Source organism: Temnothorax americanus, unplaced genomic scaffold, assembly GCF_048541705.1.
Source record: "Temnothorax americanus isolate GAGA-0224 unplaced genomic scaffold, ASM4854170v1 Scaffold6, whole genome shotgun sequence".
NCBI lineage: Eukaryota > Metazoa > Arthropoda > Insecta > Hymenoptera > Formicidae > Temnothorax > Temnothorax americanus.
The window spans coordinates 3,535,901-3,549,304 of NW_027509751.1; the positions used below are offsets into that span (position 1 = coordinate 3,535,901).

At 36.7% G+C, this 13,404-nt stretch overlaps 3 protein-coding genes across 4 annotated transcripts; 2 read left to right on the forward strand and 1 right to left on the reverse strand.

Moving 5' to 3' along the window:
- Positions 1 to 503: 503 nt before the first annotated feature.
- LOC143905008 (cytochrome P450 6B1-like) lies at positions 504 to 6,772 on the forward strand. Its single transcript, XM_077420083.1, has 6 exons — positions 504 to 2,640; positions 3,152 to 3,524; positions 4,198 to 4,726; positions 5,021 to 5,242; positions 5,414 to 5,665; positions 5,764 to 6,772. The coding sequence occupies exons 2-6, from the start codon at positions 3,189 to 3,191 to the stop codon at positions 5,931 to 5,933; spliced, it is 1,509 nt and encodes a 502-aa protein (XP_077276209.1). The 5' UTR covers positions 504 to 2,640; positions 3,152 to 3,188; the 3' UTR covers positions 5,934 to 6,772.
- Positions 6,773 to 7,097: 325 nt separating this feature from the next.
- LOC143905010 (uncharacterized) lies at positions 7,098 to 9,641 on the reverse strand. Of its 2 annotated transcripts, none has more exons than XM_077420085.1 (6): positions 9,562 to 9,640; positions 9,384 to 9,461; positions 8,814 to 9,297; positions 8,357 to 8,741; positions 8,006 to 8,269; positions 7,098 to 7,904 (listed from the first exon to the last, which is right to left on the reverse strand). In XM_077420085.1, exons 3-6 carry the CDS (start codon positions 9,292 to 9,294, stop codon positions 7,703 to 7,705), a joined length of 1,332 nt encoding a protein of 443 aa, XP_077276211.1. In that variant the 5' UTR covers positions 9,295 to 9,297; positions 9,384 to 9,461; positions 9,562 to 9,640; the 3' UTR covers positions 7,098 to 7,702. The 2 variants fall into 2 exon arrangements, with proteins under 2 accessions (XP_077276211.1, XP_077276212.1); XM_077420086.1 differs by having other exon boundaries at positions 7,745 to 7,923; positions 9,562 to 9,641.
- A 762-nt stretch (positions 9,642 to 10,403) lies between these two features.
- On the forward strand, positions 10,404 to 13,391 carry Waw (Translation factor waclaw). Its single transcript, XM_077420089.1, has 7 exons — positions 10,404 to 10,733; positions 10,818 to 11,630; positions 11,740 to 11,976; positions 12,106 to 12,371; positions 12,554 to 12,768; positions 12,868 to 13,080; positions 13,186 to 13,391. Exons 1-7 carry the CDS (start codon positions 10,654 to 10,656, stop codon positions 13,309 to 13,311), a joined length of 1,950 nt encoding a protein of 649 aa, XP_077276215.1. The 5' UTR covers positions 10,404 to 10,653; the 3' UTR covers positions 13,312 to 13,391.
- The last annotated feature ends 13 nt before the right edge of the window (positions 13,392 to 13,404 follow it).

The window sequence follows — 13,404 nt, forward strand, 5'->3', positions numbered from 1 at the left end:
TACATATAGTACAGAGTTCACTAGCTGTTTGATTGGGCTTCTCGATCAATAAGCGTAGGTGCACTTTTTGGTATGCGCTTCCATAATATGCATTAAATGCGCATATAATGCGGGAAAAATATCCGCATTTAATGCAAAGTTTATATAATGTACATTCAAAGCGCATTATACGCGCATTGGCGCTCCTTGGGTATTAAGAAGTAAAAATAGTTTCCAAGTAGCAAAATGACGGTAAATTTTGGTCATAAAATGACCAACTATACGTCCTAAATAGGTCTCACGAGACCCGAAAATGACATCGATATGTCACTCTCATGAGCCGTCATTTTTTGACGTCTTATTGACGGCAAAAATAGGACCAATGTACGACATACCAGTTTCTAGAAATGTTCTTTATGAAATTAAAATATTAAATTAAACGAAGTATAGACTAAATCCAAGGAAATAAATGAGGCAAACGGAGCCAAGCGCGGTAATCAATGCGCAGACAAATTATAATAATAAATAAATATATTAAAAACGAACGTTTCGACACTTTTTTGTTTCATTTTCAGCGTAAATAAAGTTACATAAAATTCATAACGATATAAAGATTTACATGAATATATACGAGACGAAGTAGTGTATAAAAAGGCGCAGTCAATAAGTAAAATAAAACAATGAATTGAAGAATGGAGTTTACTTAAAAATAATTAAAATCAATCGAGCGTAAAAGTTATAAGCTCTTCTTTAATTTTCCGAAAAAACGTGCATAAAAAGAAATAGAGGAGAGAATCAATTTGTATAATAAGAGTCACTATTCCGACTGCAATATAATATTTGTTAATTTTATTGATATCGTTTTTGTATAATAACAGTGACGATCAGAGAGCAGAGAGTTGCGTGTTGCTTTCTGTGCCTTAGATTCAAATCCGTTCTAAAATATCGAATTCGACTGTCATTTCTTGAGAACGTAATGGCAAACCTAATAGTCCGTTTGGAACCGGCATATATATAATATTAATTTATAGATTTCATCGATTTATATAATCTGCTATAAAGAGCATGCTATAAATATACGCAGCTTATTTTTATTGCCCTCTTGCAGTGTTGAGCTTGTAATCTATGTCCATGAAAATTAAAATACTACGAACTAAGGCCGGGTTGCGTTTTTAACTGCCCCCTTAGAAAGAGACGAGGAGTGAGTTAAGCTAAGATTTAAAGTTAGGCGACGTTGATGCAATCGAGTCTAAGAGAGTTCAAGGTCGGATTTGAGTAGCTCTCTTCTTCTTGAGGGAGGCGAAACTCTAACTTAGGCTGTTGTGCCATTTATTATGATGGATGATGATGTATGATAACATCTCATTGCGATATCAGTTAGTAATTAGATTGTTTAAATGTAAATTATAGATATTTTTGCATACGTAAATTAACCCTAATTAGCCACAATTATTTTCGAGTCCTTAATTCGCCACACTTCGGTCCGTGAGACCGCTCGACTTTGTCGCATTGTCATTTTTATTCTAATTGATATTTATAAGCTTGTGATGTAAGAATTGGAAATACAGAGTCTGAATAAAATGTTCATGATAAAATATCAGGTCAAGAAAATTATTTGAGTTAACTGAACATTAGTTGTTTCAACAATTATTAAGTTGCCAAATGATTAAGTTGTACTAAAAAAGGTATAGTTCATTCATGTCCACCTTTAAAACTTTTTAATCTAAAATTAATTAATTCGTCAATTAATGTTTAATTAAACTAACTAAAATGTTTAGTTGCTCATATCGGACTAAATATTTTTTGAGGATTAACAAATTTTTCTTTTAGTGTATACATTATTTCCCTAGTGATGTTTGCCTAGTCACGTTTCGCTACATGTTTTTCACGCACGAGTGTGTAAAAGTCTATCAGAAAAAAAGTTGAAAATAATAGTCTTTCAAGCAAGATAGCATCTAGTAGTCTAAGTGTTATCTAGTTTTTTTAATTGACAATTTACTGTTCAAATATTAGGATAGAATTAAAAGCGTAGCGTTTTTCGGACAGTTCTTTTTGGTGTTAAAATAGCAATAAAACTTATAAATCTTATAACGCTTTCCTCGAATCGGCAAGTAATTTATTTATTGATTTAACCGAATGAATATAAAACAATCTAGGATTGTTTCGCGTATTGATATTTGACTTGTTCTTTCTCACTTTACGTAAATTGTAATCTTTGAAACTGTTCGAGATACCGTCAAGTTATCGATATAATAATCACGGCGCATCGCGATCGAATAATTAGAGTTCTTTTTCGCTCTCCGTGTTCCGTTTCGAGAATCGCGATTGTATTTCCGTCCTAGCTCAAGAGGCAGAAAAACCGCGCCTCGTTTTTCTAAGTTCGACTATCGCTTTGTCTTGGGGCCTTTGTGCGAGAGGTAAACACCCGAGACAAAGCGAGAATAAGTCACAATATCATAACTGCGGATCGGTTGTCGACCCCGAGATCAATTGTTACCGTTAAAATTCAAAAATCGCTGATCTCGCTGATTGTCGACAGCTGATTGGCCCTATGGATTTGCGGCTCGTTACCGGGGGTAGAAAACTCTAGATAATTGCTCGAAAATAAAACTCCCGGTTCTCGCGCCCGCGTTCACACCCGATCTGTGGTTCACGGTGACAGTAAGTAAAGATATATAGCTTTCGTAATCTCGACGCTTTTCGTGCTAACTATAATCCGCTACGTTTCGCTGTGCGCTTCTAATTCCATTGTTCGCGGAATCGCGCTCGCTTCTCCGTTTCGCGGAATAAATTGTGGAACTTGTAAATTTTGCTGTAAATATACTTGTACATAGCACATATAGCATATCCACTATTCTCTATTCTTTCGTGATCGTAATACCTCAGCTCGCGGATCAATATCACGCTCACGCTCGGTCCGCTTTGAACAGAAACGCTAAAAACGATATTGCAAAAATAAAATTTCAAACAAATGTTTCTCATTCGTATTCTCTATTGTTTACATTACATCGTATCTTCAGTGTCCGAAATGTACACGTGCTTTTTATACTTGAAATATTAACATCACCTTTACATGGCGATGATTTTATTGAAAATTCGCTTAAATTTTATCGAACTTCATAATATTTTAGGAAATTTATTTAATGGAACATTATTTTCTCCTTCCTCTCAGTAAGAATCATTTGTGATAATTGATCGGCGATTGCGGGATGGAAAACTTCCAAATCCTATGCGGCATTGCCGCCGTCATTCTCGTTCTCTGTTATTACTTAACGTCAAACTTTGACTTTTGGAAATCACGCGGCGTCCGTGGTCCACGACCGATACCGGGATTCGGCAACTTAAAAGATGTTATGCTTGGAAAAGTAATCTTGAGTGATTATTCAATGAAACTGTACCACGATTACAAAGACGAGCCGTTGATTGGAATATTCAATGGGAGGACACCCATCCTGATCGTAAAGGATCCAGATTTAATTAAGGATATCCTCATCAAACACTTCCCCATGTTCGCCGACAGAGAGCACTTCGCTGTTCACGAGAAGGTACGAATATCTTAAGCTGTTTTACACGAAATCTATAGATATGCGCTTTTTGCGAAAATTTCGATATATCTTCATACTTTTTAATTAACTAGACATCACACAGGCGCGCCCTATTTAGCTTTAATATTTCACTGTTAAAGCCTTTGCACAATGCCAGGCAACAGGCAAACTCCTTCTTCTTTAAACAGATTAAAAAAGCAACAGGGACAGGAAATAATAAAAAATTCGTTAATTACAATCCAAAAAATTCGAATGTTATGATTGGTTGGCCACAGGTAATAGGCACAGAATTTTCAACATGACGGAAACTCTGTGTTTATTGCCTGTGTCACTGTTTATTTTGTATTTATATAACATGATTTCTGATTTTTTGGTAATTATTTAGAATACGGGCTCCACCTCAAATACCGATAAAATTATGATTTCTATTCCCTGTTCCTGTATATTGCCTGTTGCATAGCATTGTTAGAAGAGATTAGAGAGGGGAAAAAAAACCTTTTTTGTACCCTTCTTAGAGGAAAAGAAAGAGGATGTAACTTACTAAAAATTGCGAGACTTGTTTTAAAGATGTATTTCTAAAGAAAGTTATCGCAACTTGATAAAATTCGACTTCTATCACTAATTAAAATCGAGAAACTTACTCGATTACAATTTCGTCTTTGTCATATTGCAGGGCGAGCCGCTGTCGCAAAATCTTTTCAATCTGGAATCAAATAGATGGCGACCGTTAAGAGCGAAACTGTCGCCTATCTTTACATCTCGTAAATTGAAGGAGATGTTCTTGCTGATATCAGAGTGTACCGATCATCTTGTGAATTATACGGAAGAATTAGCGAGCAGGAACGAGCCCATAGAGTGCCGCGAGCTGATGGCCAAATACACGACCGACGTCATCGGCAGCTGCGTTTTCGGCATCGAGATAAATGCTCTGTCAAACGAGAATAACGATTTTCGCAGGATAGGAAGAGATGCGTTCAATCCGCCCTTCTGGGATCGCGTACGATACGTCGTCAAGGAATACTTGCCGTGGCTCTTCGATGTCCTCTACGGCTACATCCTGCCGCAATCGGAGAGCACCAGGCTCTTCATGCGTCTCGTCGTGGACAATATGAACTACAGAGAAAAGAATAATATTGTTAGAAAGGATTTTATTGACACGCTACGCGAGTTAAAGAAACATTCAGATAAAATGGGCGATATCGGTAAATATTGTCTGTTAACTGTTTTTGTTATTACTTTGCTGTTTCGTACAAAGACTTTTTAAACACAGAACAATATGAGTTCGCGCATTTAACATTTATAGAATAAAGAATTAAAAAGAATATGCATGTGCACATGTGTTCTCCATTCTATAAATCATGATATAAAGTGAGGAATTGAATTTCGTATAAGCGAGAATTATAATTATTGATCATATATTTCAATTATAATATAGTTAAATTAGTTGCAATTTTTGACATTCAATGTAGGAAATTAAAAGATAATTCACATTTCAGATTTTACTGACAGTTTGATAGCTGCTCAAGCATTCGCGTTTTTCCTTGGTGGTTTCGAGACCTCATCGACGGCGATGACTTGCGCGCTTTACGAGCTGGCTTTAAATCAGAAAGTACAAGACAAATTGCGTGAAGAAATTGATGAGGAATACATGAAGCATGATAGTAATTTAACTTATGAAGACATCAAGAAATTGGAGTACTTGAATAAGGTACTCAAAGGTACGTTGCCCGAAAATTCGTATTTCGAGAGATTGAATTAAGGGAAGGTATGAAAAACATAATTGACTATAATATAATCATATCGCTGATAAAACTAATTTCTTGTTCATTAACTTGTTCATTAACTCGTATAAATGCATTTTCATTAACTTGTCATTATTTTTGCTGCAGAAACTTTACGAAAATACCCACCTGCATCGTTCTTACCGAGAAAATCGACGTCGAGTTATACTTTCAGCGACATCGGAGTCAGTATACCGAAGGAGCAAAAGATATGGATTCCCATCTTCGCGCTTCAACGTGATCCGCGTGTTTATCCAGAACCAGATGTTTTCGATCCGGAAAGATTTAGTGAAAAAGCTGTGCAAAGTAGACACCCGATGACTTATATACCTTTCGGCGACGGGCCAAGAAATTGTATTGGTACGATGAAATAAGTGTCACTCTTCTTTTTTTTTTTGTTCCATTTTCAACCGAAAAATTTTTATTCGAGAATCTTGATTACTGTTTCTTATTTTCAGGTTCTCGCTTCGCTATTTATCAAACTAAACTTGGACTCATGAAAATACTACGAAATTACAAAGTCGAGGCTTGCGAGAAAACGGAAATACCTTTAGTCTTGCGTGAACTTTTTATAATAAGACCGAAAAATGGAGTTTACTTAAAAATAATTAAACTCAATCGAGCGTAAGTTAAACTGTTCTTTAATTTTTCTAAAAAACGTGCATCAAAAAACAGAGAAGAGAATCTCTGACAAATTGTATAATAAGAGTCACTATTCCGACTGCAATATAATATTTGTTAATTTTATTGATATTGTTTTTGTATAATAACAGTGACGATCAGAGAACAGAGAGTTGTGTGTCTGCTTTCTGTGCCTAGATTCAAATCCGTGCTAAAATATCGAATTCGACTGTCATTTCTTGAGAACGTAATGGCAAACCTATTATGCTGCGGTCCACTTGATGCTACAAATGCTTCGAAGTATTCCTCTTCACGTTTCTTTTAATGAAAAAAGAAGGAGAAGAAGAACGTTCAAAGCATTTGTAGCGTTAAATGGACCGCAGCCCGAATAGTCCGTTTGGAACCGCGCGGCATATATATAATATTAAATATATATAATATTAAATTGTAGATATTTTCTCATCGATTTATATAATCTGCTATAAAGAGCATACTATAAATATACGCAGCTTATTTTTATTACCCTCCTGCAGTGTTGAGCTAGTAATCTATGTCCATGAAAATTAAAATACTACGAAATCATCAAGAAACTAAGGCCCGGTTGCGTTTTTAACTGTCCCCCTTAGAAAGAGACGAATAGTGAATTAAGCTAAAATTTAAAGTTAGGCGACGTTGATGCAACCGAGTCTAAGAGAGTTCAAGGTCGAATTTGAGTAGCTCTCTTCTTCTTGAGGGAGGCAAAAGTCTAACTTAGGCTGTTGTGCCATTTATTATGATGGATGACGATGATGTATAATAACATCTCATTGCGATATCAGTTAGTAATTAAATTGTTTAAATGTAAATTATAGATATTTTTGCATACGTAAATTAACCCTAATTAGCCACAATTATTTTCGAGTCCTTAATTCGCTACACTTCGGTCCGTGAGCCCGCTCGACTTTGTCGCATTGTCATTTTCATTCTAATTGATATTTATAAGCTTGTGATGTAAGAATTGGAAATACAAAGTCTGAATAAAATGTTTATGATAAAATTATCAGGTCAAGAAAATTGTTTGAGTTTAAACTGAACTTATTATAAAAAGACTAGAAATTTGTATCATTATATAAGAATATTATATAAGAACTAGAAAATCGAAAAATATTCAGCAGTCCACTGAACCGAATGTGGTGAGCTAGAGTTAATAATACGTAATCTCTTTAAGCTCCTTTTTTCTGTATTTTTTATGTAAGTATTCTATTGCATATCAAGAATGAAATATACGTATAAAATAAATATAAGACGTATTTGTGCATATCAAACTTTCGCAAACGTTTGCGTGCAAAATATTTGTTCTAGTTTTGTTATATTCTGAAACTCTTATAAAATAATTCATAGTAAATTTTATGTATGGAAGTAGTATTTTACTCGCGCGCTAACTATAAGGCATTGATTAAAAACCATTGTACAATTGTTGTCTAGTTTTTAAATTTATTATTCCGCGTCATTGTTGTGAAAATTTTATAATGTAATTTTCTGCTTTTTTTTACACAAATATAAAAATATATCAATTCGACAATATTGAGTTTTACATGCAAGATGTCATCGAGTGTTATCTAAGTTTTTAAGCTTTTGAACAAACTATTTCCTATATACATATATATTAGTACAGAATGCAAAAGGAGATAAGGTAATATATTTTGGACGGCTTTTTACATATATTTCCTATCTATACTTTCCGTTACTCACTAGATTTGTTATAATCCTTACGTCAAATATTTATGTCACATAGCGTTATCGCATTGTCACGTAATCATTTTCTTTTGAATGTTCCGAGATATCCGACTCGGGCATACTGAGATCTCTCAATTGTGGCGACATCGGAACATAGCTGGAATGGTCTGTGAAAGTAGTTTCTTGCGTACATACTGTATTTTGTAGCCTTGCTTTAAAATGGTCGGAAATTTCTGAATGAGAATATTGCTCGATATCCACCCTGTTTTAAGAAAGATAGTCTTTTTTTTTTTAATTGCTCTAGTCTTACATTTAGCGTCATTCTCGGGAGAAACTTGAAGTTAAATAAAATTGCAATCATACCTATCTTCCTTCGTGTGCTCGGGTCCCCGCTTCCGTCGTGGTGGTAGTGCCGGAGGTTCCATTTGGAAATTGCGCGAAATTTTACCCGTTAGTGACGTTTTCAGCTCAGGTGAACAAACATCGTCTTTAATTTCTTCGTAAATTCCAGAGACAACAGAGGTATTGGACTCCCAGTTGTAGGAATGACGTTTTTCACCGTACGTCAAATTGGGTTCCGATTGATATATATTTTCCACAGCTTTAGCGCCGATTGATGTCCTTAAACTGTTTTTTCACATATATTTGTCAGATTTAATTATGTACCGTCACACAAGTAATACTGTTATTTAATTTTCTGCATATGATACGTACCAATCGGCATCTGTATTAAGGACACACAGCGGTGCGTTATTCTTTAGCCGCGAGGGAAGACTACCGATTCCACCATGCGCCACCGTTTCAAGATCGCCATTAGAATGCAAAAGTCTTTGTCGGTGTCTCGGACCACGACCTTGCGTCACCAAGTCTCGTAGCAACTTATTAGCATCAAGACAGAATACGTGGAGTTCCCCGACGCCACAGCGAAACTCCTTGCTGGTGTGCATTACACAAATACGCTTCACATCTTCAGGACGGCCCACCGTTATTAAATGGAACTGAATGAATTCCTTCCATTCAAAAGTTTCGGCTATCTCACCCGTGTGAACATTTCTGATGAAAATTCCAATCTCGTTGGCAATCAGATCTCCGTATAAACCTGAAAATCACATTGATAATCAGAGACAAAGTCGACAGGGAGACTCCTGGCGCAAATGGCAATTACACCAACCGGTTAAACCTGCCGCCTTTGAATGTGGATTGTCAACTATGGATATATTGTACGATCTCTCCGTACAGCGGTGCCTTCTGGGCTTCAATAAGTGTCTGATATCCGTCATCCAACGTTGCGTCTCGGTCTCCGAATTGGCGGATAGCGACAATAGCGGCTTCCTGTCCACTGCCGACGATATGCTAAACGCAAATTGCTTCGTTCTGGAGCGAATGCGATGCACGACGGCGTCCGATGGTAGCGTCACAGAACTGTCCTTCTCGTTTTGCTTTAAAGCGCTGCCGCGACAGCTGAGCTGCTGGTCAAACTGCACCAGCAGGCCAAGGTCGGGTCCCTCACCGAGCTTCCTCACCGAGCACCATGATCGTTTCCACACCTTCGACAGAGGCAAGGCTCTCTTTCTCACCTTCTGCGTGACACATTTGCTTCCCTTCGACTTGACGTCGAGAAATCCGCAAATTTCCGTGTCGCGCGTACTCATTCTCTGTAAATAGGCGCGTCAAATTGAACCAGAAAGCTTCGAGCACACACGTATGTATCGTCGTGAAGAAAGATTGTAAGATTTCTTACGATTTTTAAGAAAATTGCGACGACGGTTTTGCAATGTTCAGCAAATCTCGATCGGTGTGGAATGTGGATCTAAATTATCTAAAACATATATAGATATTACACTATGGTAAAAGATAAACAGACCGATTGTAATGTAATTCGAAAACAAATGTAAAAACAAACGCTAAAGTATATTTACAATTTTGCCGGCTGTCACGCTCGCTCACTGGCGCCCATCTCGTTTCGAGAGCAGAAAGGGCAGAAAGTGCTCGGTAAGCGCAAGGAAAACAAATGAATTTATGCGTTCCGAAACTTGTCGGATAAAGGTGGATAAAGGTTTTCGAAAAACTATTTAGATTTGTACTTTATTGTTAATTAAAAAAAGAAGGCGTCTCAAAAATGTTAAATTAATAAATTACTCGATATATTTAATGACTGGATGATAATTGTAGTTACAGTAACTTAATTGGTATATATAATATCTTGGAATATTTTTTATATAATTGTTATATTAGTAGACAAAATAATAATAATTGATAATGTATAATATTCTGGATTTTTTAAATATATAAAATTAAAACGTGTGCGTTAATAAAAACATTTATTTTATAAATATTCCTCCACGCCAATTTTCATACACTTATACACTAATAAAAATTATAAAACATGCAATATGGAGAATTTTAAGTTTAAAAATTTCAATGCAAAAATATAAATTAATTTTTAATAAAGTATCAGGAGAACATAAGTTTCAAAAATTGACGATTTGCAATTCGAAAAATTCGGGATTTAAAATCCCGAAAATCAAGATAAAGTCAAAAATCGATCAAGTATCAGGAGAATATAACCGGCAAGAAGGTTGCATTAAGAAATTCCAAAAAATTTCTACTCTACTCAAAAAATTCGGAATTTTAAATTACATAAATTAAGAGACTCGGAAATTGACAAACAATATTTAACATATATATATATATATATATATATATATATATATATATATATATATATATATATGGCTGCATTCCGAAATTCACTGTCAGCAACTTTCAGTACTAAAAATCTATAGTATACTGACAGTGAATATCGGAATGCAGCCTAATCATTTTAAGTGCAGGAAGTTCTGCAATTACAAAGAACAGAAACCTTATTCTACGATTAGTATAACCTCGTTTCTTTTCAGAGAACTTAAGATATTTACAAGGAAGAAAATGCTACAAATCGTTTGGAATACAGTGTGACAAGAGTTGTCGTATACTCGGCTTATCTCGCTCGATAATAACACGCATAAAAAATGCGTAATGCTATCTTGAATTCATTGTGCACCGAGATCATCCGTACCGTTCGCAATGCAAAACTTTTCAAGCCGCAAAGGTGACGGTTTATTCAACAAGAATCTTAATTTTAAGCCAAGGAAACTCATACGAAACGCTCAATTAACTCTGTATCTCCTTTTAGGAAGTGGACGTATTCGTCGAGCAGACGTTTCTCCAAGGAAGCGACATCCGACGTGGAGTACGATGTTCCGGTTGAAGCCATCCGTAACTTTAGTATAGTCGCGCACGTCGACCACGGTAAAAGTACATTAGCGGACAGACTGCTGGAATTAACGGGGGCTATAAAGGCAAACTCTGGCAAGCAGGTCCTGGATAATCTGCAGGTGGAAAGAGAACGCGGTATCACTGTGAAAGCGCAAACGGCTTCGCTATTTCATTCGTATCGGGGCAAGAGGTACCTCCTAAATCTCATCGACACACCGGGCCACGTAGACTTTTCGGCGGAGGTCCATCGATCGCTGGCTCCCTGTCAAGGGGTCGTCCTGCTGGTCGATGCTAACGATGGTGTCCAAGCGCAAACGGTGGCCAATTATTATCTAGCGCGAGAGAAGAATCTTGTGATAATACCGGTGATCAATAAAGTGGACCTGAAGAACGCCAATCCGGAGAAGGTCAAGGAACAGTTGCAAATATTGCTCGATACGAATGAAGTGGATGTTATTAAGATATCTGCCAAGCTGGGCACCGGTGTCGATCAAGTTCTGGATGCTGTAGTCGAGAAAATTCCACCGCCAACGGTGGCCAGAGATGAGCCCTTCCGAGCGCTGATATTCGACAGTTGGTACGACAAGCATAAAGGGGCAATCTCTTTAATTTATGTCAAGGATGGATCGTTGTCGGTCGGCAAACAAATTAGTTCCGCACATATGAAGAAATCGTACGAAGTGCGAAATATCTTTCTTCTCAGACCTCATGCAGAAAATGTGAAGACAATGTGAGTGAGTATGACTCTTGAAAGCTTGTTTTACTGAAAGAAATTTAATTTTATGAATTAAATATATATATAGATGAGAGTTTCTTAATCTTTATTCGATGTAATTTAGATTTGCTGGACAGGTAGGCGCTGTCTCGTGCAATATGAAGTCCAAGGAGGCTCACATCGGCGACACTTTACATCTGCGAAATCAGCCTGTCGAGCCTTTGGAAGGATTCAAACCGCCAAAGCCAATGGTGTTTTCGGGTGTATATCCGATGGATCAGTCGCAATTCGTCTCTTTGCAAGCAGCTATCGACAAGCTTACCTTAAACGACAGCGCTGTAAATGCCACTTTGGAGTCAAGGTAAAATACTTTACCTTGACCATTTGTAAGATTCGTAATGCACAGTGAAATCGCTTTCTAAATGTTGTCTGTAAATGGTGAATTGCACGAATAATGTTCAAACATGATGACCAAAAAAAAAAATTGCAGCGCTGCGCTTGGAAGAGGATGGCGAATTGGTTTTCTAGGCTTGTTACATATGGAAGTCTTTATTCAGCGTCTCGAACAGGAATATGGGGCGCAGCCGATAGTTACCGCACCCGCGGTGACGTACAAAGCAAAAATCTTGGGCAGCAAAAATATAACAAAGTATCAAGGCGACACGGTGATCTTTAATAATCCGGTGCATTTTCCGGACCCCCAGATTGTTAGCGAATTTTACGAGCCCATGATTATCGCAACTATCATTACGCCAGGTATTTGCGATTTGACTACGGTATAGTTTAATTCATTCAGAATTTAAGAATATATTAGGCGACGGAAACTAAAAATACATTTTCAAATATTTTAATCGGCGATTTCACGACGACTGTTTCTTATTTTCATTTTTTTATTGTTTAACACTTACAGATTAATCGACACTTTTTAAAATGTATAGATACGTACGTGAGAGAAATTATGTCCCTTTGCCGAGAAAAGCGAGGAGTTGAAAAACTGACCAAGACCATTGGCGGTGACAGACTCATGTTGCAGTACGTGATGCCATTGAACGAGGTGATTCTTGACTTTCACGATTGCTTGAAGAGCATGAGTTCCGGTTATGCTAGTTTCGATTATGAGGATTATGATTATGAGCCGGCTGACATAGTGAAGGTAATCATTTTTGCGACAAATTATCCTCGTGCGCTTTTTACACGCAATTTTTATTTCTCGATGGATTGTTTTCGGTACATAATCATGTATAAATTTTAGTTGAATGTTCTGCTAAATGGAAAATTGGTAGAAGAATTATGCACGATTGTACATAAATCGAAAGCATCCGAGACAGGCAAGAAGCTATGCGTCAAGCTTCACGAAACCATTCCTCGGCAGCTTTTCGAAATAGCGATTCAAGCGGCAGTGGGGGCTAAAGTAATTGCGAGAGAAACTTTAAAGCCCTACAAAAAGGACGTGACAGCAAAATTAGTAAGTAAATTTACACCATGTGTATCTTACAATAAGTGTAGACTTTTAATTTAAGGGTTTCTCTTCGCTCCTCCTCTCTAACGTTGCTTCTTAATTCTTTCTCAGTACGGCGGTGATGTTACTAGAAGAAAAAAATTGCTGGCGCAGCAAGCGGAGGGGAAGAAGAAAATGAAGATGATAGGAAAGATTTCCCTACCACGGGACACTTTTATAAATATATTAAAAAGATAACAGCAAATTTTTTGTATTTATATAAACCTATTATTGCGACAAAATAATAATAACGAACTGTGAAACAGTTCTGTATGAAATGTTTGTCAGTAA

Excerpts from the sequence above, each read along its gene's own strand:
- LOC143905008 (XM_077420083.1), top strand. The coding sequence starts at position 3,189 with ATGGAAAACTTCCAAATCCTATGCGGCATTGCCGCCGTCATTCTCGTT. Across the intron at positions 3,525-4,197 it reads ACTTCGCTGTTCACGAGAAG|GGCGAGCCGCTGTCGCAAAA; the intron begins GTACGAATATCT and ends GTCATATTGCAG. Across the intron at positions 4,727-5,020 it reads AGATAAAATGGGCGATATCG|ATTTTACTGACAGTTTGATA; the intron begins GTAAATATTGTC and ends TTCACATTTCAG.
- LOC143905010 (XM_077420085.1), bottom strand. The coding sequence starts at position 9,294 with ATGAGTACGCGCGACACGGAAATTTGCGGATTTCTCGACGTCAAGTCG. Across the intron at positions 8,270-8,356 it reads CTTAATACAGATGCCGATTG|TTTAAGGACATCAATCGGCG; the intron begins GTACGTATCATA and ends GTGAAAAAACAG. Across the intron at positions 7,905-8,005 it reads GAGCACACGAAGGAAGATAG|GGTGGATATCGAGCAATATT; the intron begins GTATGATTGCAA and ends TTCTTAAAACAG.
- Waw (XM_077420089.1), top strand. The coding sequence starts at position 10,654 with ATGCGTAATGCTATCTTGAATTCATTGTGCACCGAGATCATCCGTACC. Across the intron at positions 10,734-10,817 it reads AAACTTTTCAAGCCGCAAAG|GAAGTGGACGTATTCGTCGA; the intron begins GTGACGGTTTAT and ends ATCTCCTTTTAG. Across the intron at positions 12,769-12,867 it reads AGCCGGCTGACATAGTGAAG|TTGAATGTTCTGCTAAATGG; the intron begins GTAATCATTTTT and ends TATAAATTTTAG.